This window comes from Molothrus aeneus, chromosome 8 (genome assembly GCF_037042795.1).
Source record: "Molothrus aeneus isolate 106 chromosome 8, BPBGC_Maene_1.0, whole genome shotgun sequence".
NCBI lineage: Eukaryota > Metazoa > Chordata > Aves > Passeriformes > Icteridae > Molothrus > Molothrus aeneus.
In genome coordinates, this window is record NC_089653.1 from 9,551,590 (window position 1) to 9,574,882 (window position 23,293).

The 23,293-nt window shown below is 43.4% G+C and overlaps 1 protein-coding gene across 14 annotated transcripts in view; it reads right to left on the reverse strand.

Moving 5' to 3' along the window:
• CAMK2G (calcium/calmodulin dependent protein kinase II gamma) overlaps nucleotides 1-23,293 on the reverse strand; it is a 114,016-nt gene that overhangs the window by 34,332 nt on the left and 56,391 nt on the right. For all 14 annotated transcript variants that reach the window (XM_066555132.1, XM_066555131.1, XM_066555134.1 and 11 more), the window contains exons 4-12: nucleotides 14,581-14,635; nucleotides 13,944-14,009; nucleotides 11,045-11,117; nucleotides 7,763-7,865; nucleotides 6,808-6,891; nucleotides 5,839-5,933; nucleotides 3,117-3,239; nucleotides 757-840; nucleotides 77-119 (exon numbers count right to left, since the gene is read on the reverse strand). In XM_066555132.1, coding sequence (XP_066411229.1) covers nucleotides 77-119; nucleotides 757-840; nucleotides 3,117-3,239; nucleotides 5,839-5,933; nucleotides 6,808-6,891; nucleotides 7,763-7,865; nucleotides 11,045-11,117; nucleotides 13,944-14,009; nucleotides 14,581-14,635 — 726 coding nt within the window. The remainder of the gene's footprint in view (nucleotides 1-76; nucleotides 120-756; nucleotides 841-3,116; nucleotides 3,240-5,838; nucleotides 5,934-6,807; nucleotides 6,892-7,762; nucleotides 7,866-11,044; nucleotides 11,118-13,943; nucleotides 14,010-14,580; nucleotides 14,636-23,293) is intronic.

The following is a 23,293-nucleotide window of genomic DNA, read 5'->3' on the forward strand; positions in this document are numbered from 1 at the left end:
CAAAATGGTTTAAATATTCTCCAGCTCACTCACACAAAACAAAACCAAAGAAGGGATGGGAACATTGAGGACTTACCTGAAAAATTCCGAGACACAAGCATCGTTGTGAGGATTGCACCCTGTGGGGAAGACAAAGCAGGGATTACAGAAAGTGCCACTTGAGAAAGGGGCTGTGCTGACCCATGGAGGACACAGTGCATCAGTTACCAATGCAGAGGTACCCCCTGGTACCCTGAAGAAGCCTAGTGTATCCAGGATTCCCACATGTGCCTCTTAGGCCCAGCACAGGACCACCCACGGTCCTGCCTTTCTAGAGCAGCAGCTAAATGCCAGGCAGGGTAGCCTAGGAAATCTGAAATGGCACTAAGAATTAAACACATAGCTGCTTCCTAGATTTCACACAGCAGAGAGCTGCTTTGTGCATAGGCCAGAGGCTTTGCCCCAGCTGCAGGCAACTGGTAACACTACTACTGGAAGGTGCAGAACTAAAAGTCCCAGAACTACCTGCTCTACTTCAACTCACTGGCAGAAACTAGAAGGGGTGAATATGTAGCAGAGGAGGCATGGGAAGCTTAGAGCTTGGAGAAAGAAACTACCCAGCTCCTCAGTACACTGCTTCAGTGCCCTGTACTGGAGGATCACATAAGGTACTTCTCTAAAACTGTGCTAGTCATGAAAAGTATTGCTGCTAGGAAGGCACTAACCTCAAATTCAGAGAACTAAAATCAAACCTAAAGCAAATTAAGATGTACTTACCTTTAGCTTCCTTCTAGCATTGAACTTTCTCAAGCATTCCACAGTCTCCTGCCTGTGCATCATTGATGCAACAGTGGATCGTTGCTGAAAAACAGGAACAGCAGAAGGTCAAGAACATACCCATACCAAATCAGCCAGGGAAGTTCATTCCACTTGCACACAATCAACACATTTAGGCTGACATGGCTGAGCCTCTCACCACTGCGTGGACGCAAAGCACTGCAACTGGTTCATAACCTGAGAACTTCTATTAAAGACACATTTAATCAAGATGGGCTGTGACAGGACTGCACCCAAGAAATTTATGACTGAAGTAAAGGTGAGAATCAGTGCTCCCTGCCTTTCAGGCACACACAGGTTTTAAGATAGTATGAAGACAAAGAATACCCATGGGCAACTGAGTTAGATGCACTACAGAAAAGACCTGGGCTGCATTGGCTACAGTTTGAAAGGGAAATTTCAAGCACTAAGGGAATACTTGTGAGCAGCAGACTTCTTGGACATGGCAACCCCTTGAATGTAAAAGATTGACTGGCAGAGGCTTGGCACCTTTATATCAGTACTGTAGAAACAGATTTTCAGCATGTAAGAGAAAAGATTGGGTATTTCTATTGTACCAATGGAAAAAAATGAGCATAATCTCTATGCAGTGATGCACATCTGTCACTCACAGCAGACTGGGATGCCATCAACTGCTAGAAGACAACTTCCCAGAAGTGTTGCAGCCATTAAGACCACAAGAGGAAATCAGAGACTGTTACTGCCAAGCATTTTAGAGCACATGAGGAAGCCAGTGACTAATGCCAAAGTAGCTGTTGCTCTTGCATAGAACCACAAGCCTGAATTCCCTTTACGAGGACAGTGAGTGAATTTCTAACCTGGCAGGTAAGTGTGAATAAAGTCTCCACTAACTTTCTCTTGCTTGGAAAAAATTCTGCAATACCCAAAAGAACTGTAAACTGTGCATATATTCAGCTAGTTTCATGGGAAGTCTCTGCGCTTTGATGCTATTGTCAAATCTGGTCACCCATTGCAGCAGACATGGCAGTGTGTGGGGAGAATGTAGCCAAATTATCCTCAAACAACTCTGGCTGGTTCCTCCAGTCTCTTCAGGAGAGACAGTGATGTCCAGCTGTTTCAATGCGCACTTACAAGAATCAGGACACATATTTCAGAAGTTCAGTGATGCTAAGACACTCAGTGTCTCAGATAAACTTTTAAACTTTTTTCGATTTCCTATGACATTTACTTTAGAGGAGCCATACATATCCAGAAAAAAACATGTTGTGCACACAGGGACTGCAAAGCAAAGGGAAACAACAGACTCAGGAGGCAGTTTCAGCTAGAGGCTGACATGGCTGGGAAGTGAAATCAGACTCTCCCTAGCTCAGAGAAGTAAAGTTACCACAGGGAGTGGGCTATCATAATACAACTTTGGCTACAGGCGTTGGGAGGAAAGTTTAATACACAGGAACTTGATTATAAGCATGCAAGGAGAAAAAAAAATATATCTGCAGTCTCAGCTAGTGTGAAGTTTTGACTTCTAAGGAACTGCATCATCTTACAGCAGACACTCCTGTTAGACAGATGTTCACATAATTAACTTTAAATTGCTGTCTGTTGATTTGTGGTATAAGGAGCACCACCACAGTTTTTCAAGAACAAATGGGCAAAGGAGCACACTAGACCCATCCCAGAAGTATGCTGTGGTATTACCAGAGCGTCTGGTAAGACTTAGGTCAAACTATTTCATCTTGCAGAGATAAAAGTGCATCACTGCTGCCCTCCCCTACACCCACACCCAGCTGTGTTCTGGGATTTCCTTGCCAACTTTGCAAAAGATGAAAAATACTTATGTGTGAGGCCTGGCAAGGCAGAAACTACATACACAGAACAGCAAAAGATTTTTTGCTGATTTCAAGTTTACAGCCAGTTAAGCTGCAGCATAGCAGAAATGTCCCAAATATTGCCAAGAAGCTATGCCATAAACTGAAGTAGAGATGAAGAAAAAAATGGTCCTAAAATTTTTGTCTGATGCCAAACTCCATTTAATATTTTTGGATGCTATGGATTGGAAAAGATGTGGGGAAAAAACCAGAAACTGTGGACACTGACAAAATTCTAAAAGAACAAGGGATTTTTTTTTTTACTATTGTGGCAATAAAAGCACGAGAGCATGACAAAGTTGGCTTGTTGAAGGTCAGTAGTCAAAAAAAAACCCCCTGAAATATTTGAAATTGTAGTGAGGGGTGGAATGTGGTGGTTTTGCCAACACAGAAATATACTGGGTCCTTCAAGTCTTCCTGTCATGTCCATTCAAGGCAAACCACAAATTAACCTGTCACAAGGAGAACACTTACACAAACCCATGGGTGTTTGAGAGCCTGGTCAGCTGTGATGCGCTTCGCTGGGTTTATCGTCAGCATCTGGTTGATCAAATTCTTGGCTTCGGGAGTCACGGTGTCCCACTCAGGTGATGGGAACTAAAAGAGGAAGAAGGAACAGATGATGAACTGAACAGAAATATCTTCTACTAGCAGAAGAGATTCTTCCCTGCTACACAGCTAAATTCCAGCCTTTGCCCTTTTGATGCCAGGGCTAACACATTTGCAAAATCCACCAGTTTTGGTGAAAACTCATACCGAACAAAAATCATCCAGAATCCAACAAATGAATGGTACCAGACAGCAGAACACACCTGTACCATTCACCAGACATAAGCAAGAAGATTAAGAGTCTAAATACCTTTTAGGAATCACTCAGACCTTTGAATTTCTTTCAAACTCAACAGTCAAAAAAGTAAAGTCACAGATCTTTTTAACCAAGTTCTTACATGAAAAACACGGGCACTATCTTTTTTTACCCTACCTGTCTCTTTCTACAGCATACTAAAAGCTCTAACAGCTTATGAAAAATCACAAACACTTAACTACAGTAAAACTGCATGAAAGCAAAACCCACTAACAGGGAACATCCCACCAGGTACACTTTTCCCACCATAAAACACAATATCCTAGAACAATACCAGTCACTTGGGTGTAGCAACCCACCAGCAAGTTGTTAGCAATCACCTACCATACCAACATCTTTACTTGGGGGGCAAGAGAGATGTAACAGTGGATGGGAATACAGAAGCATGAAAACAAAGAAAAGAATTTTAAGTATTTCAGCTGCTGATCATCCATGAGGGGTAACTGCTTTCTGCTCTAATTCCAGCAATGATAAAGATAAGATATTTATACCATCCCGTACAGGCTTGCATGTGGTATGGATGACAGCATGCTGAGATTAAATCCTATGAATCTACTGTACAAATACAGGTGAACTTCAGAACACAAATATGCTGTTGGGGTAAAGTTCCCTGTCTTTAAGTGGGAGGAAAAAATGGATTTATCCTGAAAACATTTCCTTACAGTACTGCATAATTTAGAAAAAGTTTATTCCATCTTTTTTTCTCATGCTTTTTTATTGCTTTACTCTGTTGGGTCATAACAATACACCTGCTGTATTTGATTTGCATATAATCTCATTTCTGCATTTGCAGGCATCACTAAGGCATTATACAATTTGTTCTGCAAACACTGCATAAGGATACTCAAAAATCATCATACTGAAGCTTCAGGCAAGGACAATTTTCCTACACCTGAACTCTGAAGTATTCATAGTAATGTCTTGCAAAACCCCAACTCAACAGCACAAAAAAAAAAAAAAAAAAAAAAAAAAAAAAAAAAACACCACTGTTTTCACTGTTGCCACTTCCTGTCTGGTCAAGGGAGAACAACAGACTGGTCATGTGCCTACAAGCCCCTTGGTGCTGGGTAAGGACACCAGGGGTGCATCATTAAAATGCAGCAATTTTCTATCAGGCAAAATGAGGGAAGGATCTAGTGAGATTTGTTCACTATAGATAAGAATTCAAAAACAATAAATAGGTAAGGAGGAATCAGGCACTTCACTCTTCATGACTTACAGAAAGAGGTATTTAATCCCTGAAGTGCTTTGAAAATCTCTATTGATATAATTAGTGCAAATATGCTTCAAATAAGAACAACTAACACAAAAACTGGAGGGGCAGCAAGGCAAGAGAAGAACACAAGTCCATTTAAAGCTATCAAGCACAAAGACATCACTTTGCTTTCACTCAGGAAAGCCACAGAGCCAGGACATAGGCAGACCTTTGTTCTCACCAGCACAGCTGCTCTCATGGTCTCAAGCACAGAAGCTAGGAGGTAGCTAGCAGAAGGAGTCCAGCAGAACCCTCACCTTTTGGGTTTTTATTTTTGTTTAATTCAAACCACAAGACGGCCTACAAAAAGAACTCCCCAACTTCTTCTTGATATTCATGCCCACAGGCTTTGAACTAGGATTTCCAGGAGTTCCTTCTTCCCTCTCAAGACTCTCCTTACATGGAAGAATTTACGTCAAACATTAAAGCTGTGGTACTCAAATTATATTTTATTCCACCTTTGCTTCCCTCAGTACTAACCTCCTTGCTATTCCTCTTTCAGGCACTTTTTACACCTCAGTTTTGCTGTGCTCTAGGAAGTGTTCCATGATGTTCCATGGAGGCTCTTTTTACAAGAGCCTCCAACCCAATCCACCATGCTGATCCCCACCACAAAGCCACCCCTCCAATGGTCCCCCACCATTCAGTCTTCTCACTTGCCTCCATGGTTTCCATGGACTACAGCACAGAGGAGTAAAAGACTATAACTCAAGTTAATATTCTACAGAATACATCCCCATACTTTTTATTAGGCCTTGACAAAGACAAGCTCCTTCATTCTATCTTCCCTCTACTCCACTAAAAATATCAGCATTACTAGAAGACACCATTTCCCACTTCTGCATTTCCCTAACAAGTGTTAATGTTCTAGTGCCCACTGTGATGCTTTCCCTCCATATCCCTCCAGCAGCCCCAGACAGGGCTGTATCCCAGGCAGTGAAGACAGCGAGGTGTATGAGCACGTCAAACGTCACTCGGCACAGAAGCTCGGCCTGCTGCAGGACACCAGGTGAGACAGTGCCATGTTTGGATGGCTTCTACACCCATGCAGGTACTCAGCAAGGAAGTGCCCTTACGTCATAGGCTCCGGCCTTGATCTGCTGATAGAGTTTGTGCTGATCTTCATCCCAAAAGGGAGGGTACCCCACTAGTAATATGTACAGAATCACTCCTGGGAGGGAGAGACACAGATACACTATGGTTAGGCTCATATGCCATTTATTCCTTCAGCCCCTCTTCCTTCCCTCCTGACAGTCCCCAAGGCAATGATTGCTCCATAGATTCATTTGCCATCATATTTAGCCTTCTGAGATAGCAAAGCACAGTACAAATCTGTCACCTGCTGGACCTCACCCTGGCACTTCATGTTCAGCTCTTAACGCCAGTGTCAGGAGCTAGAACGAGCTGCGCAATGTCCTTCCACCCTCCTCTGGCTACCATGGCTGGTGAGCCACAACTCCCAGCTGCTCTCAGAGTAAGATGAAGCCACATCTCCGAGGGTTCCTGGGCAGCAAGGGATGTTTTAGGAAGGACTCTGTTTTTAGATGCTTACTGTGCATGGTGTTGGGACAAAATTGACACTGACAAAGCTGACACTCCTGGCCTGCAGAGAACTATTTAGTCCATGTCAGGCAACACTGATATCACAAATCTTTAAACTTATCTGTCCCAGATACATTAACAGTTACTTATTTTCTTTAAAAAAAAAATCATCCCTCTTCAGTATATTTAATCTTCTACATAGTTAGTGTAATAGGAAATTGCTACAGTTATCTAAACAACTGACTCTGCAAAGCATAGACAGGTCCTATCTCTTGAGTCTCAGACATCTGATAGATGGCCCAAGGAAAAGATTAGGAGCCAGAATCAAGTGAGTTCAGGCTCCAGTATTCATTCCATCTACACAAGGTGCTTATCCTCAGTTGTGCCTTCATGTCTCCACCCAGTAAGGAGCACTGTGCACCCTCCCAGCAACAGGCTACAAGGAATCACTCTTTTACACGAAATGATGTTGTTTAAGTGTAAAACATTTTGCCAAATCTTACCACATGCCCATATATCCACTGGTTTTCCATAAGGATCTTTTCTTAAGACTTCAGGGGAGAGGTAGCCTGGAGTACCAGCAAACCCTGCCAGAAAATGGATGACATGACTTACAGTACCCAAGCAGAAGAGAGATTGCCATATCACAAAATCCACTAGTGGTAACTAACAAATTCCAAAACCTGTCTCTCCCACCCTTCATCTCTCATTTGCTAGAGCTGTCTCTTGGTAAACCAGCAAAAAGAGGCAAGAAACCCCAAAATAAAACAGAAAATCAGATGGGATCCAGTGCCTGTGTATTGCAAGGAAAACAGCCAAGTAAGAGGGACCATGTCAACCAGCTGGGCACAAACTTGTATGCCAGGCTTTATATAATTGTTACATATAATGGCTTGGAGTTTGAAAACACAAGACACAAATGGGACACATCTGATTGCTGAGCAGTACGGGGAGACCAGGAGAAGAAGCAGTTTTTCCAGAATCTCTGCAGCATTGCAGAGTATCAGAGCTGATTTTTAGCCTGAAAAGGTCTCATTTCTAATTATGTTTTAGCTAAACAAATATAAGGTCAGATCCAAATGTGCCTGAGGAAGGCTAGGTCAAATGCATTTCTGTAAAGTGACCAAACAAAATTCCAGATGTCTACACTTCTGAGCAGTAGGAAAGTTCACATCAGGGTCTAAACTTAGCAGCTGCATTCATCTCTGACACTAGCATCTACTGTAAACTGAGAAGAAAAATAGAGAAACACATAGCCATTTTTTCTGTCTTTCTTTATTAGTTTTTCCTCTATTGCACCTAGGCTTGAGCCTAACACCCAGAGGCTGTCATCCTTGGCAAAGAAACAGCCAAATACAGAGAAGTGTGCTGGAAGAGCTGAGACAAAGTACTCAGGAGGATGCAACTCAATCAGGCACCAGAAAACAGGGGAGCAAAGCTGGGAAAGCTCAGTCTTACCAAACCAGGCCTGCTGCTCTCCCTGGACTTCTATAGCCAGTCCGAAGTCAGCCAGTTTGACAGCAGCACCCTTACATTTACTCGCTAGTAGTAAATTCTCAGGCTGAGGAGAAGAAAGAAAAAAGAGAGTAAGAATGAAAGACTGACATCCTTGTTAAAACCTCTCACCTAGTATTCACATCACTAAATTGCACCTGCTGACTGAATTTAGCATGCAGTACTAAACCTCTTCAGATGAAGACACAGCAACAGCAATGAATGGCCTTGACCAAGAGTGGCAGAAAATTGTCAAGTCTATCACAAATCCTCTGGCTCCTCCGTGGGAGACAGAGCCTCTTCTAACCCAGCCCATACATTACATGCTGACACCAGAGGGCACTGGCAGTACAGCTCCTGCAGCACTTAAGCCAAAATTCTCTTCTGCCCTCCTCAGAGAGGATAACTGGGGGGAGGGGAAAGGGAAGCGGAGGAAGAAGGGAGGGACAATGCAGGAGATACAATCTGCAGTGATGTTTCTCCCCTTGAACATTAGACAGTCCCCAAGGCACTGAAAAAGTAAATATGATGCTAATAAGGGCTGCCAAACACACTGCTGTAATGTGGGAAGGCATCATCTGGCTAGGCAGTAGTTTTCATCCCTTACAGAAAAAGCCTCAGCCTCAAACTGGCATAAGCAGCACAGCAGTGAGTATTCTTGTAAGCAATTTTTTCATGCTACACATTTACAGCAGTATAAAATATTCTGTCTTGCTACTGCTGCCATCACCTATACAAGAAGCAACTATGTCACTTTTCCCATGTGCTAGGAAAGGGAGACAGACTTTTGACCCTCATATTTCCACCTTGAATGAATCTCACTCAAACCATAATTCTGCTGTGTTCCAACAGAGGACTTCAGCAGAAGGCTTTACACAGCTCCAAAAAGTGGACTGAGAATTGGCAGCTTCCTCTGAAACACCAGAGCAGCTAGCTACATGGGACTCCTTGAAACTCCAAAGCCTTTAAGGTGATGGCTATTATGGCTTTGCAGGAAAATCAACTTGAAGATAGGCAAGTCAAATGGTGGTTTCTCATCCTAACCTCTTCTCATCTTTTATGCAATTCGTTATCAAGTTGATTTTTTAACTGAGCAGGATGGATACCTGGAAATCCAGAAACAGGACCTTGTCTCAGTTTCAAAAATCTGATAAGGGTCTTTTTTGCAGCCTGCTCAGTATTTCCACCCCATAGCAACTCTTTACCCCTGTTCTGCCTGACAGGCACAAGATGCTTTGCTCACTCATCTGTCCTGAAGTACCGGGCACGTGCCTACTTCTACCTTGAATGAAAGGAGCAAAGCCTTCCTCAACACAGTCCTTGCCATAAGCAGCAGGGAAGGAAGGACAGCTGGGTCTCGATACATTTGGATGCCACTGGCTTTTCACTATATGGCAAGAAGAAAAGATTGTGGTAATTAGGCTACACTAATGAAAATTCACCACTATAAACAAGACCCTAAAGCAGAAGATCAATTAAATATTCTGAAAATCCCTCTCAACTCCAGATTGCACCTAGGCTTAGCTTGACTAAGAGCAACATTTAAGACAGACTTGTGCTAGTTAAGCACTTTGTACCTCTATTTAAGAAGCAAACACCTTAAGGCTAATGGTGCTTATCCATGTGCATGTTTGCCAGCATATGGGTTGTCTCAGGTTTCACATACTTTTTGGTGAGGATGTGAATGCACTCCCTAATTTCTTCCAGTCCCTATAGGCAGCTCAACATTTGACATTCTTTAATAGCATGTCAGCCAAAAGACAGGCTTATGAGAATGAGGTGCAAAAGACAAAACCTTACTTGAAGCTGGCTCTGCAGTTATTACACACTGACCCTGAAGGCCAAGCTTTTGGAGAGGAGCTAAATATTAAATAAAAAGCATAGGAACTTTCATTGCTAAAAGGAATGGTTACTCCTCAGGCCTGGATAGTTTCATACAGCCAGAGCAAGCAACAGAAGAAACATATTAATTACAACAGGGAGTGTCTAGAAGCTGATAAATTCTGAACGAGTTGCTAGCTTTCCTACAAACAAAACTTTTGGAAGGAAACCAGATTATATTTGAACACAACGAAAGCTTCTTCTGTACTAGAAAACATTATTGATTTTCACAGACTCCCTAATTTTGGGCACTAGTGCCTCTTGGATGCTGCTTTCTCAGGAGCTGGTGTTGGGTCTAATCAGGACCAGCCACAATCCACAGCAGATCATTTGCATTTTTTCACAGTGTAGTGAAGCAGAAGGTCAAAAGTGTTGCATGGGAATTTGTCAGAAACACAAAGGGTTCTCCACTAGATCAAAACACCAGAAGAACACTGCTACCAAGCTTGCAGTGTGCTTTTACCTTGCTCTCTGCAAAATCTTTTTCTACCTTCCCCCTCACACATGGTTTAACAAGCCCAAACCAATACTAGCAGCAGGTGTCATCCTGCATTAATTTAACTGGACTGTTGGTGACCATCACCATTGCCACTTTAGACAGAGAAGGCTCCAGGGCACGCAGACTTTCCTGCACAAATCCCTTCATTCTGGAGCCTGCCCAGCTCCCAGCACAGCTGCCCAGTTTGGGGAGTTTAGGAGACTCTACTGCGGAGGCTTAGGGGCTATAAATGTGTTATAATGTGTCAAATGATTGATTCATCCAGTCTTTAACTGGCCAGCAGTTTTGGTTTTAGATTAAAAGTGCTTCTACTGATGAGAGAAGAAAGAAATAACACAAAAAATTCTTGTTGAACATCTCTGCCCTAGCGCAGTGGCATGTATTTGGCAACACTGCAGAATAAAAATATACATGCTCTGTGCAGACAAACTCATCCTGGCAGATTGAACAAAGATTGCTGCAGGTCTCTAGAGATCTCTTCAATCACAAAGTAGAAAGTGTCCTTCATTATAATGAATCCTACCCAAGTTTCTCTGGAAGCATACTTCTCTCCAAGATTCACAACAACCACATCCTGGAGCTGCCTCAGAGAAGCTGAGAGCTGGCAAGTTTCACAAAGATTGAAAACTTCCTTGGGAGTTCATCACACCCTCTAGCCCTCTAGAAAACTCTGAAGAAGCAAATTCGTGCTTCAGGAACCCCTGAACCCAGTTCAAGTAAAGAAAAAAAACCAAAAACAACAAAACCAAACCCAAAAAAAGCCCACACAAAAATCTCTGCCAGCTGGCAACACAATATTCCTGTCTTGCCTCTTCCAATGATCCCCTGGCTGCTCTCCTCAGACTACAGCACAGAGGAAACATTACCTTCAAGTCCCTGTGCACAATATCATGCTGGTGAATGTGATTCACACTCTCCAGTATCTGATGAATACAGTGGCTGCAAGATAAAAGGGAGAGACACACAAAGTTACGCACACACATTTAACATCTCATCTGTCTCAGAACTACCTCCCTAACTTTTATATTTGTACTACAGGGCATTCAAGATCTCATGCTGAATGTCTTCCTTATGAGCAGTGGATGCCACAGCTCAGCACCATCACAGATGAACGACTCCAGCACCCCCAGTAACAGGATGCCAAACATCCTTTCTGTAGCAGGACCACAAAGCCTCTCTCCTACCTCCCATCATTTCCTTCCTTCCCTTCCCATCATACTAAGCCTCTCATTTGTTCCTTCAGCCAACAGTGCCCACCCCACACAGAACAACCAAGGTATCTGAGTATCTTCAAACAGCAGCCAAAATTATGCAAGCAAGACCAAATCACTCCAGGAAACATTCCACTGGGCTAGTCCTGAGCAAAGAATAAACTTCGGGAGAGCAGCAGCCTCCCCCAGAAAATTCAGGATGACGACGCCTGGGTGCCTGCCAGTTTGCAAAGCTTTCAGAGGAGCATCTCAAGCACTTTATATACACAATGTGCACACACACCCGCTTGCTGGGTGCCTTTTAAGTACAGATCCCACTTAAGGGGTTAGTAATCTGAAAAGCAGACTCATTCCGTTAAGTGCAGCGTGCTGCACTCCCCCAGCTCACAGAAAACCCTGTCTCTGCCATTCCCACTGCTGTAAACCACAGGGACAAAAACAAGATGTTATTTACACCTGTCGCATAACAACAGCACAATCCACCCATGGGTGAGATTCCAGGTTGGAACCATCCCTTCCATTAAACATTTACTTGGCTCCCAAGGGTGCACGTGGAACAGAATAGGGATTTTGACAACTATGGCTGGGCAGTAAGCACACAGATGTGGACAACTCAGAGAGGTCTATGTCCTCACTGTAGGATCTCTCAGATCCTTCTCTGACTTCTACAAAACACAGAGGAACAAATTTGAAATAAGTGAAATATTTGTGGGAAGGAAAAAGGCTACAGGAAAAGATGGGAATAGGGTGAGGAGAGGAAGAGGAGAGGCGGTACAGCACTGTGTATTTGCTATCCCCCACCCTCTGGAGCTGGCAGTACAATCCTCAGGGTCGGAATCCATGAAAATCTCCCTGCTCCCAAAACAAAAATGTATAATTAGAACAGAGCTGAGTCTGAGCGAGAGAGATATTCTGGCCAAAAATGGCAAAAGTGTGAGGTGTCCCAGGCGAGCCAAACACGGCAGATTGGCACAGACCTCGCTCCCTCGCTCTCTCAGACTGCTCTGGAATTCAGCACAGCATGGGGAGAGAAAGGGAGGAGTTTCACTCTGTCATCTTGTGGGCACTTGGAGACCTGACCAGCTGACAGTCAGAGTGCTGAGCACCCTGAGGAAGGCTCACAGAGCAACAGACAGTCCTCCTTTTCCCCTAACCCTGCCATAATTTTCCTGAACAGTGTCAGTCACTGACAGCTTTTGAGCACTTCAGGGAGCAGGCACTGGCAAGAGGAACAGGGGAAGGATTGTGATTGATAACCTCAAAACTTCCCAACTTCAAGGCAGAGCGGCATGATTGACTGTGTATCCATCTGAGATGCTGTGCCTACAGGATCTGTACACCCCACTGAAAACATCTATGGGGCTCTCAGACCTCTCTGCCAGGAGCTCCAGCAGAGCTGATGAGTTCACTGGCCTTCCCAATCACCAGATGGCTCCTGGCAGAGCACACAGGGCAGTGCCTCATTTGAAAGCCTGCAATGACCAGAAGACACACACTGTAAATGAACCACAGGGAAAACAAGTGCCTGCAGACTCCATTAGCAGAACCTACACCAACACCCCAGGTCACACTCTCTTTCCCTCCCTGCACCCAGTATCTCTGTCCTTAAAGTACTGCCTACCAAGCTCAACCTGCCACGGTACCCACTACATCCTTCTTACTCCTCTATTCTCATGGCTCCCCTGATTTCTGCTTCAGCAAGGGTTAGTATGGGATAAGAACATGACTGGTGTTCAGTCTGCAGGGTGAAATGTCACCACTGGGCCACTCTGAGGCCATGCAAAAGCAGAGCAGGAGTGGCCTAATCCCAGCTTTGATTCCAGATGCTGCATGTCCAGCAGATGGATGGGTCAGACAACACCCTCAGCTACTGCTGCACAAAACATCCACCCTGTATAAACAGGGACATGCACGTACCACTTCAGGAAACTCACATGTGGGAGAGAGGGGACACATTCAGGAACAGAAGGGCATAATTCTAAATCTTTTTAACATTAAAATATGAAGGTTGCTCTCTCATGTTGTGCCTTCTGTCACTGCACTGACCAGCTGACAGTCAGAGAGGGCTTCCACAGAAACACAGCCGTCAAAGCCCCCTCTCCTCACTGTCCTGTAAACCATTACCTAGACACAGGCAAATTGAATGGATCTGCCCAACAGCAGTGGCACATCACTGGAAACCCTGCTAGAAGAAGAAAAAGGCCAAGCAGGCAGCACCCTCACAGCTCTCCCTTATGTTTGCTCTGTAAAGACATTCTGTCACCAAAAAGGCCAGGTAGACAAAGCTGCTAACAGTGGATCTCCCAGCAAAGAGCACAGCATCTGCAAGTGGCAGAGACAGCAATGTCTCCAAGTGGGCAAGGGCTAGAGCTGTACTGAGTCAGGCTGTCTGGTGACAATTAAGTTCATGCTAATAGCAGAAAGAGGATTTGTTTCATCCAGACAAGGGGCAAGAGTGTTAGAACAAAGTCACACGCAGATCAGCAGTCAGGAAACTCATTCCACTTGTACATGTACATGGAACATGCATGCAAGGGTCTGGAAACAGTCTTACCTGGCATCTGCTTCACTGTAGTATTCTCTAGCAACAATATCTTCAAAGAGCTCCCCTCCAGTAACCCTGGAGTGCAAAAGAACAAAGGATGTTACAGAGCCCGTGCTTGTGCAGTCAAAGGATGCATATGGCCACCCACCAGGGCCCTTTGCCAGAGCCTGCATGGGTTACTGCCTTCCAGGGGAACCAGGGCAGAGCTCCACCATTATGGCACCAGCACTGCTACATTCACATGACTGAGCCCTTGGACTGCCTTTGCACCAGCAGTGCACAGGACACTGTTGACACACCGTGCACGAATTGCCCACACACCCCTGCTGAGCATAGGTGTATGCTGAGCTTGGGAAGAACCCCTGTTGGGCTGCCTCAGAGACAAAAATCAGTCTCCATACACAGGACAGACATTCTTTGCCATCCCCACACTTACAGCTGGTGCAAGGAGCCAGGAGCTTTCCTGGTCTGTCCCCACCACACAGTCAATGGATTTTTGTCAAATAGGCCAGAGGTCTATTTGAGGTATTTACAGGTCTCAAAAGAGAAGGGGAGAATGATACTAATGCAGGTGCTATTTATTCCACTCTTAGTCAACCGCCAATGTGACTGCATCACTGGTGAAGCATCAGAGACAGACACTTACAGATCAAAGACGAGGTAATGGAAACCTTCTTCTGAAATACTGTCATGGAGTCGCACTGCAAAAGCAATCAAGAATTGGAGATTTACAGAGCATGTAGCAAATATGACACTTCACAAATCAAACTCATGCACACAACCAAGTCCTCCCTCAACCCACTCAGTCTATTAATTCCCCATGCCCTTTACTCTGTGTGCTCCCTCAGTGACCTATTTTCTTCTGTTATCTCAAAGGAACAGATGGGTGTCCTGTACATACATTCACCCCTCTCCAGCATCAAAACAAGCTCTGAGTATTTTTGACCTCCTGTTCATTCTTCTTCTCTAATGTTTCAGTACCCTCCTTTCACATCTGCCAACTTTTTCCTACATGCTCATATTTTGGCATTTCTCCCAATCCATTATTTCCTAAAACAAACCTTTTTCTTGAGTCCTGAAACAAACCCTCAATCCATAAATTGACTCTGACTCTATTAGCATGTCAGTAACAATGGTCTCCTTTCTGCCATTTATCTGTAAGGCTTAACTATGTTCTCTTATTTCTTTTTCCTCACTTCATTCTGATTTACACTGCAAATCCTTACCCAAAATTCAGAACCAGTTTCTTGTCTCATTTTTCTGACCTGCTTGTTTCCAAAGACATATTTGATCACATTCCGCTTCTCAAAATTTCATCCACCTTCAGCTATCCCTCCTTAATTCTGCTCCTATTACCTAAATTAACTTTCATCTTTTACTGTTCCATGTCCCGGGCTCATGATGGGCCACTATTCCCTAATATTCTGGGATCTCTGAGGTTCTAATCTCTGAGGTTCTCTTCTCCTTTCCCCATGTTACACACAGGCAATAACTATTGTATCTATGCATTCAGCACAGTTCCATTCCCTCTTGCCTGATTCAAAATCTCCATTTCTTTGACCATTCTTGGATACCTAGGCACTATTGTAACCCAAGAGGACAAACTTCATATGGCTACAGAAACCATACTTTTTGCTTTTTTCCTCTGCTGCAGAGCATCACTCTTTTCCCCGCCAATCAGTCACAAGTTAGCAATTCTCTTTCACTCGATTCCTAAGCCTTCACATCCTGACTAGAACAAGACGTCTTCTTCATATGACCATCTATAATCTTTGTCTATTGATTCACCCAAGTAAAGCAACTAGCTGAGACAAGACTGGGTCTCAGTCACTTTAACACCTTGTAATTGAGTATTGACCAAAGCAGTGTTGACCGTTCTCGTCGTTACAAGAAAAATCCCAGTTTCAATGGCCTAAATGCCAGTTCCAAGAGCAAAACTCAAGTATCGGGCTGTCCTCTGTTTCAAACATCTTTCCATGAAAAGAGTATCTCATTTCTTTCACAGGCTGCTGGTCCTGACACACTAACAGCTCCTTTACGACCATAAATTCAGCTTTAACACAGTGGTTGAGCAGAGCCCACAAAAGCTGCTCATATCTGTATAACCTGTTGACAGAGGTTACAAGAGAGTGAAAAATATAATTATGTGGAGACACTGGAGAGAAAAGTACTCCTGAAACCTGATTATTCATAATAAGAAAAACAGAGAAATAAAAAGTATTCATCCAGTTAAACTTTTCTTCAAAAATATTACAGTACTGTGTTTTTTTCTGTCATCAGGGGACCAGTGATGCATGTGTCTAGTAGGGTAGGCTAGACAAATGCACACATCACAAAAGGAGTCTCAAGCTGCAGCAAGAGGGAAGTTGCACAACAGTAACAGAGTGTCTTTCAAAATACAACCAAACTTAAAAGAGATCAGTATTTGCCAAGGAAGCTCATCTCACTCTATTCACCAGAAGATGAGGTGGATTAGTTCTATTAGCTGATTCTGTTACCAAGAAGCAGTAATTCAAACCATGTTTCCTTCCTAGCCAAACCCTTTTAACATGGGGATTCTTTTAGATGTAGGAAATTAGACCCTGCCAATACCACTCACAGCTGGAGTCACCTGATGACTCTTCCCATTCAAAGATCTCTGATGGATGTACTACAATGGTTAGGTTCACAAGAACAGACAGAGGGGGGAGTAGGAAAGAAAAAAGAAGCAAGTCAGACAACAAGGCACTAAATCAATTACAGGATATGGTGAAAGACTTCACCCAAAGTTTTATTCAGGAGAAAAAAAAAAAGTCCCATCCACACAAAAAAACAAAGAGGTTTTGTAGAGTTCACAAGCACATCTAATTTTGTAAGACTGACAAGTCTTACAGATAACTTTTGAAATAATACCTAAAAAACCACAGAGCACTAGTCAGAACTGCCAGAACAAATGCTGTCCAAAGGAGCAGCATCAATTACAGACTGGTAGGTAGAAAGCTTTCCAACAAAACCAGCTGCTCAGTCAGGAGAAAGTGTGCATCACCACTTGGGTGATATTGCCAAGAAGCACATAGATTCTGGGAGGAATAAGCAGTGGTTTCAATACAGCATCTTGATGAAACAATGTTTTCAGCAAGCCACAAAGAAAGCCTAATGGATTTTTTAAAGTATCTCCTGAATCTGGTACTGCGGTGGTACTCCACTAAGGGTCTGCTACTCAAGCTGTCCCTCCAATTTTAAATGCACACATGTGACTGCACTGTTAAAGAGCTGTGAGACACACGCAAGACACAACCTACCTAACTGCTCTAAGCATACTTTTCTTTGCTCAGCCTTCCCTTCAGCCTTATCCTATGTAAACTGATTTTACCTGTACAGGAAGCATCTCCCACAACACTGGTCTTTTGGAAAAGTAACTAACAACAGAAAAAGATACCAAATGGCTCCCTTTCCCCAAAAACTCAGATCTTCAGCACACCCTGCAAGTTAGGGCAAGTTTTTTTCTGTCTTGTGTGGGTGTGTGCGCAAGGTCCAAGGCCCTAACGCAATCCAGGGTATTTGCACAGAGCCTGATACCACACTGAGTGGCTCAAGGGGACATGCTGCGGTTACCGAACCTAACAGCAGCTGTGGACTGGAGTTCAGGCACTTTCTAAGAACATCTGCTGTGAATATTACTTTTCCCTGCCTGCTGTCTTCAGAGTCTCACTGGAAATCTTGCCTCAAGAACAGAACTTCAAGCTGCTACTTCAAAGTGTTCCAAAATCCTTGTGCACTTACCTTTTTTATTTTAGAAAGAAATTTTAGAAAGGTATTATATTAAGGAGAAAAAATTAGGCATTTTTGTAAAAAACAGCAATGCAGTAACAGTCATGCCATATGGTTTGCATTCCATGCCTGAATAAAGTGACCTAGTACAGACAGCCTCAGCTCTCTGATGCCTGAGTGTGATACAAACCAACTGAACATAAGAGGAAAATCTCCTTCATAACAAACTGCACCAGCCTAAAAACAAATGCAAATTGCTGCTGAGTCACGCAAAGCAAAGCTCTGTGAATGCAAAAGTTGAAGTGAATAATGAAGAAATCAGAAAATAGCTATCAAATTTTGTAAAAATCCACCTGAACTTCAAGAACATAAGACATTGAAAAGCAACAGGCATCTCATCTTTAAAAGGTCATATCTATAATGCTAATTGGTATTGGGGTCACAAACACAGAATATGCCTAGCCCAGTTCTGACCCACATCTCCCTTTCACTCTGTCCAGTGTGCTGAATATTATTATCTTTTTACTCTTACGTCAAGCACAACAGGCCAGGAGGATTTGTGCCTGCCACGTAAGCCCCAGGATGAACATTCCCCGTATCCCATATCCACAGGAAACAGCAGAGCAGGGCTGTACAGGGGCTTAGCCCATGGCTAGGGCAGACAGGCTCTTGTCAACACAGGGTGATTTCTGGCAACCTGCTGCAAGTAAATATCTTAAAGCAAAGAAGTTTCCAAAGTTGCAACAAAAAGTAAGTATAGAAGCAGAATTTCACAGGACAATTCCCAGTATTGTCATGCAGCAATCACTCATCTCTGCTTAGGAGAAGGTAACATAGGATGAAATCTGCTTACTCCTATGTATCAGTAGTCTTTGCCGGTCCTTAGGGAAAGTGTTCAAGCTACAGGTAATCTTGTCTGCTAAATCTAGGTTCACTGGTGCTCCAAAGTGTAAAGCATTTTGATACTATGGGTACACAAAGGACAGTATCAGCCAACTACTTCTGCACCAACACACATCGAGTGCACAATGCAGTATTTAGGGCTCTCAAATTAAGTTGCCGGTGTTGCAGAGCCAATAAAAGACAATGAAGAGGTTTATGATTGTCTCCTGGGTCATGGTAATTGCAACACAGGAATTCTTCCATGCAGCCTTAGTAATGCAAACTCAAAAGTGCTCTGGGATCTTCTGGACTGAGCCATGTTATTTAAACATCAGCCACTCATTAGGAAAAACCACAGCTTCACTTTTCAGCAACTTTCAACCAGACATCAGATATTTGCCTGTATCATGGAGAAATGGAAGAAGTTAGAGATGCTGCAAGGGCTTATTTCAAGACACTCTGCATACCAGAAGCAGCAGAATAAAACTGGAGGGTAAAGTCTACCTGATTCCTCTTCCATGGACACTCTGCAATGTGCCAGGAGGTACTGAAACTATTACAAACACACATGGCCCGACAGCCTGCAAACCGAACACTATTGTCCATGGCAGCACAAGTGACAAGTGAACTGAGGCAGATGGCTACCACCCACACTCCCTGCTTCCCCAGCTGCTCAGCAGCCTGGGCAGCCAAGACAGGAACTGTCCCACCATCTCCAAGCCTGGCTGTGTGCCAGGACACTTCCTGCACGCTTCACATCACTCAGGATGTCTGTCCCACGAGGAGCCACCACCAACCTGTGCCTGGCTGTGGAGCTGGGTGCTCAGCTCCCACCCCAGCTGTTTCTCTAATTACATTAAACACGCAAAATTCAGTTGCAGCTGCTCAGGCTGCTTCCAAAAGGACTCTCCTTTTAATTAAAAATTCGCTATTAAAAAGCATTAAATTGTGTAATGCAAATAATCCTCTAGAAATCATCTGTCCCAGCAGCTAATGCCCAGCTTTGTCAGAGCAGTGACCAGCAGCAGCAGGACAGTTAGCTAACAGGACACAGCAGGCTGCTGTTCCCCAGCCCCTCAGAAACGTGCTCTGCTTTCCTCCTCTCCCCAGCCTGACACAGCGAGGTCAGGGTATGCTGGACAAATGCCCCAAGCACACAGCATTTTACACCAAATGCAGTTCCAAAGCTTTGGAAAATGGAAGAGAAGGAGGATTTGTTAACACTCTGCTCAGGTTCAGAGAGAACCAAGCTGCTGCAGGCTCTGCAAAGAAAGGCAAGGAACACTGCTAAGGAAGTATGACAAGGCCCACAAGCACAGAGGTGGATTTCCTGTCCCCCTCACCATTGTTCTTACTGTAACCTTTTTAACTCTCCAGCCCTAAAAAATGAGACTAAGGTAGTGCCCAGTTGGGAAATTCCCTTATGCACAGAAATTCACAGAATTCACAGGAGCTGCAGGGAGAACAGTACCTCTCCTGTTAAGAAACCTGTCTTTCTGCAGAAGTAAAAAGCAGAAGTAAAAAAGAAAAAAACCCACACAAAGTATTTTTAAAAAACATTTCAGTGCCAACTAAATGCTATTCTTCCTTTGATTTTATAATGTCTGTATTGAAAAGCTGAAGTTCAGCACACAATACATAACATCTAGAATGCCCTAGTTAAACATTAGATGAGCCAAAAGAATATTCCACAGGAATATTTCCTGCTCTCCTGATAACAGTGCAATCATGACCATCCAGAATTATTAATAATTTCCTATTAGCCACATAGCAGATATGCAAAGTACTTCTGATAACCACTAGTATTATATAAGAGCTTTTTCTAAAACACCCAAAATAATAACAAGCCAACTTCACTGGTATCTCAAAGAAAATAAGCAGAGAACACCCACTTTATTAAAATTAATAAAATACAGATAGTGGCCACGACAAATTTTAGCTCTCTCACACAATGCTCTGCATCTTGGCATTTCTGCCATCAGGGCTGCATCCCTGCAGACAGGTGTTGTGCCTGCCATCCCCAAACCTTGCTGTGTGAAACTGATATTCTCAGCTCGTGCCTGGCACTGCCCAGCACAGCCAGGAGCCCCTGGCACGGCCGCAGGCTCTGCTCCAAAGGCCGCCTGTCGCCTGCAGGATTTGACCGGAGTGCAGCCACCCCCTGCTGCCATCAGGCCTTGGGCAGAGGGAGCCCAAAGGAGGCTCTCTCCATTCCTCAGTGTGGGGGCAAGGCAGAAAGTAGGGGAATCCTCCTCTGATTTTTGCAGCACCTCTGAGTGCACGGAATCTGGCCCTCATCCCACTATTTATTTTTTTAAGGGATTGCTTGCACACAGATAAATCTTACAGCTAAATAGATGAATAATGGAATCCAAATATGTCTCTAGCATAGACCAGAGAGACATACAGAATAAATATATCCCCTGGCAAGGAAAAAAATGCAATTATTACTCCATTCCCAAACTGAGATGGATTATGTAGAAATGGTTTTCTTGAAACCAGAGGAAAAGCTATAAGAAGAGATAGCAGTAAAAGAAGAAAATATGCAGATATAAATAATAGTGAAGTAATTAACTGTGAAAATCAGAATGAGAAATGAAAAGGTGGACTGCCTGGGGTTTTGGAGAGCATTCCATCAGGCAAACATGCATGAGCACTCACCTAAATCTCTAACAATACAGAGACTAGAAATAACAAATGGTAACTTGCAGCTCAAAGGCCCAAACTTTGTAGCAGGAACTCACTTCAGCTGATAGTCTGTTTGAGGGATTTTTGAGTGTTTGTTGGTGGTTTTTTGGTGTTGGTTCTTTTTTTTTTGTTGTTTTGGCAAGGTAGGAGGAGAGCAGGTTAAAGTCCAAGAATATTATTGTTTGACCTCTTAGAAAGCTCAGCAACTTGCTGTCCTCTCAGATAGCCCCATGACACTTCCAAGGAAAAGCTGCTCAGTAACTGAGAAAGTCTCAAAGCATAACTCTTACCAAAAGGTCTCTTTTCCTCCTACTCTACCTTCCCTATACCATCCCCTCTGCACCAGAAACAGTCCCTCAGCAATAAATTGCAGGGCAGCAGATTTAAACAGCCAGCCATGCATGGGAGCATCCCACTTGAAAACCCCTGAGTATCCATAGGGAGCAATCATGGCCAAAACACTGGAGAATCCCCTGATTTTAACTATTCTTTGCACATTACATCCTTTCTGTCCCAAATGCAAAGGCAGTCTGGATGCCTGCAGCCAAATGAAAACAAGGAAATCTGCTGTTTACAGCAAAACACAGCCTACACTTTTTTCCTTGTTCACTAAGGAAGCAATTCAAATCTCTTGTTAAGGAAAAGGTGATAGGAAAACATTCCAAATGGCAGCAGGGGAGAAATACTGAAGGCTTTCTAATCAAGACTAGTATGTTAAAATGAGGAATGAGTGAACCTGAAGTTGTGGCTGATACCATCAAGACAAGAAGTCCAATATTAATTCTGCAGATGTGATCCACACACCCTGTTTCCCACAAAGGTTTGCTATTTGTGGGATAATCCAGCTGGGCTGGACACAGAAGCACAGCATTCTTTCTGTCTTTGCCCCACTTCACACCTCAGCTGTAACCACCATTTAAGGGCACACAAACTGGAGCCCTTTTCTTATACACATCCATCAAAATCACTCCCACAACTCAGAGGTAGGAGGAGGACAGACCACTTGTCAAAGGAAATGAAATTCAACTGGGTCAAAAGAAATTCTTCTAATTCACAGGAGATTTCTATACCATTTTCTCCCCATTTTAAATAAGGACATGCCTAAAATTGTGGGTTTGTGCTGAGAAAAGCCAATGGATAGAAGTTAAAATAAGAAGAATTCAGGTGCAAGCATATTTTGGAGAAGAAGTCTGAAGTAGGAAAAACCTGAAAAAGCAATAATTCTGATAGATGCTGAGGACAGCATTTCACCACTGCTATAAATTCCCTCAAAGAAATTAACTCTGAAGCATTCAGCAGAGGATACAAAGGCAGAAATCAGGAAAATATTTTGGGTCTGGCTCTCGGGCTACTACCAACCTCTCTTAAAACATATGGTTTTATTATTCTAGACCTAAGTGCACGCAGCTCTTCACAGCAATGGGCTGCCATGAGCTGGGGCACAATGACCAACCAGAAGTGCTCAGTTCCAACTATGAACAAAAGATATTCAAGAACTTCTTTTGTATAGTTAGATTAAAAACACCTAATAAAAAATACAGCTCAAGTGATGACAAATCCCGAAAAGAGGCCCATATTTAGACTGCCATAACAAAGAAAATTTAGGAGAAGGGCAACACCTAACAACACAGTGGACAAAACCCACACACAGAGCAGACTTCTGCTCTGTACACTGAACAAGTCACAACCCTACCTTTGTAGGAGAATGCTAGAAAAGACTTTTCAAAACTATGAATGATGACTTGGACTGAATTTTGCATCATTATTGCTTTGGGAAATAAGACAGGAAAGGTCATGTTTCTGAACTTCATATCTGCATTGAACATACCTGCAGGAAGATTCTAGGGTTCCCAGCTCTGTTAGTGCTTTAAACCTTTGATAGGTAGCAGGAAGTATGAGGGAAAAATGAATGTTTCACAAAGACAGTGTCTGTAGTGGATGAACTACAGGACTTAAAAATCAAATTCAGATTTTCAGACTGACTAAACTTTTCAACTAAGCAGAAGACCAAAACAGCTCTTCCTTTAAGCAGGAGTTGA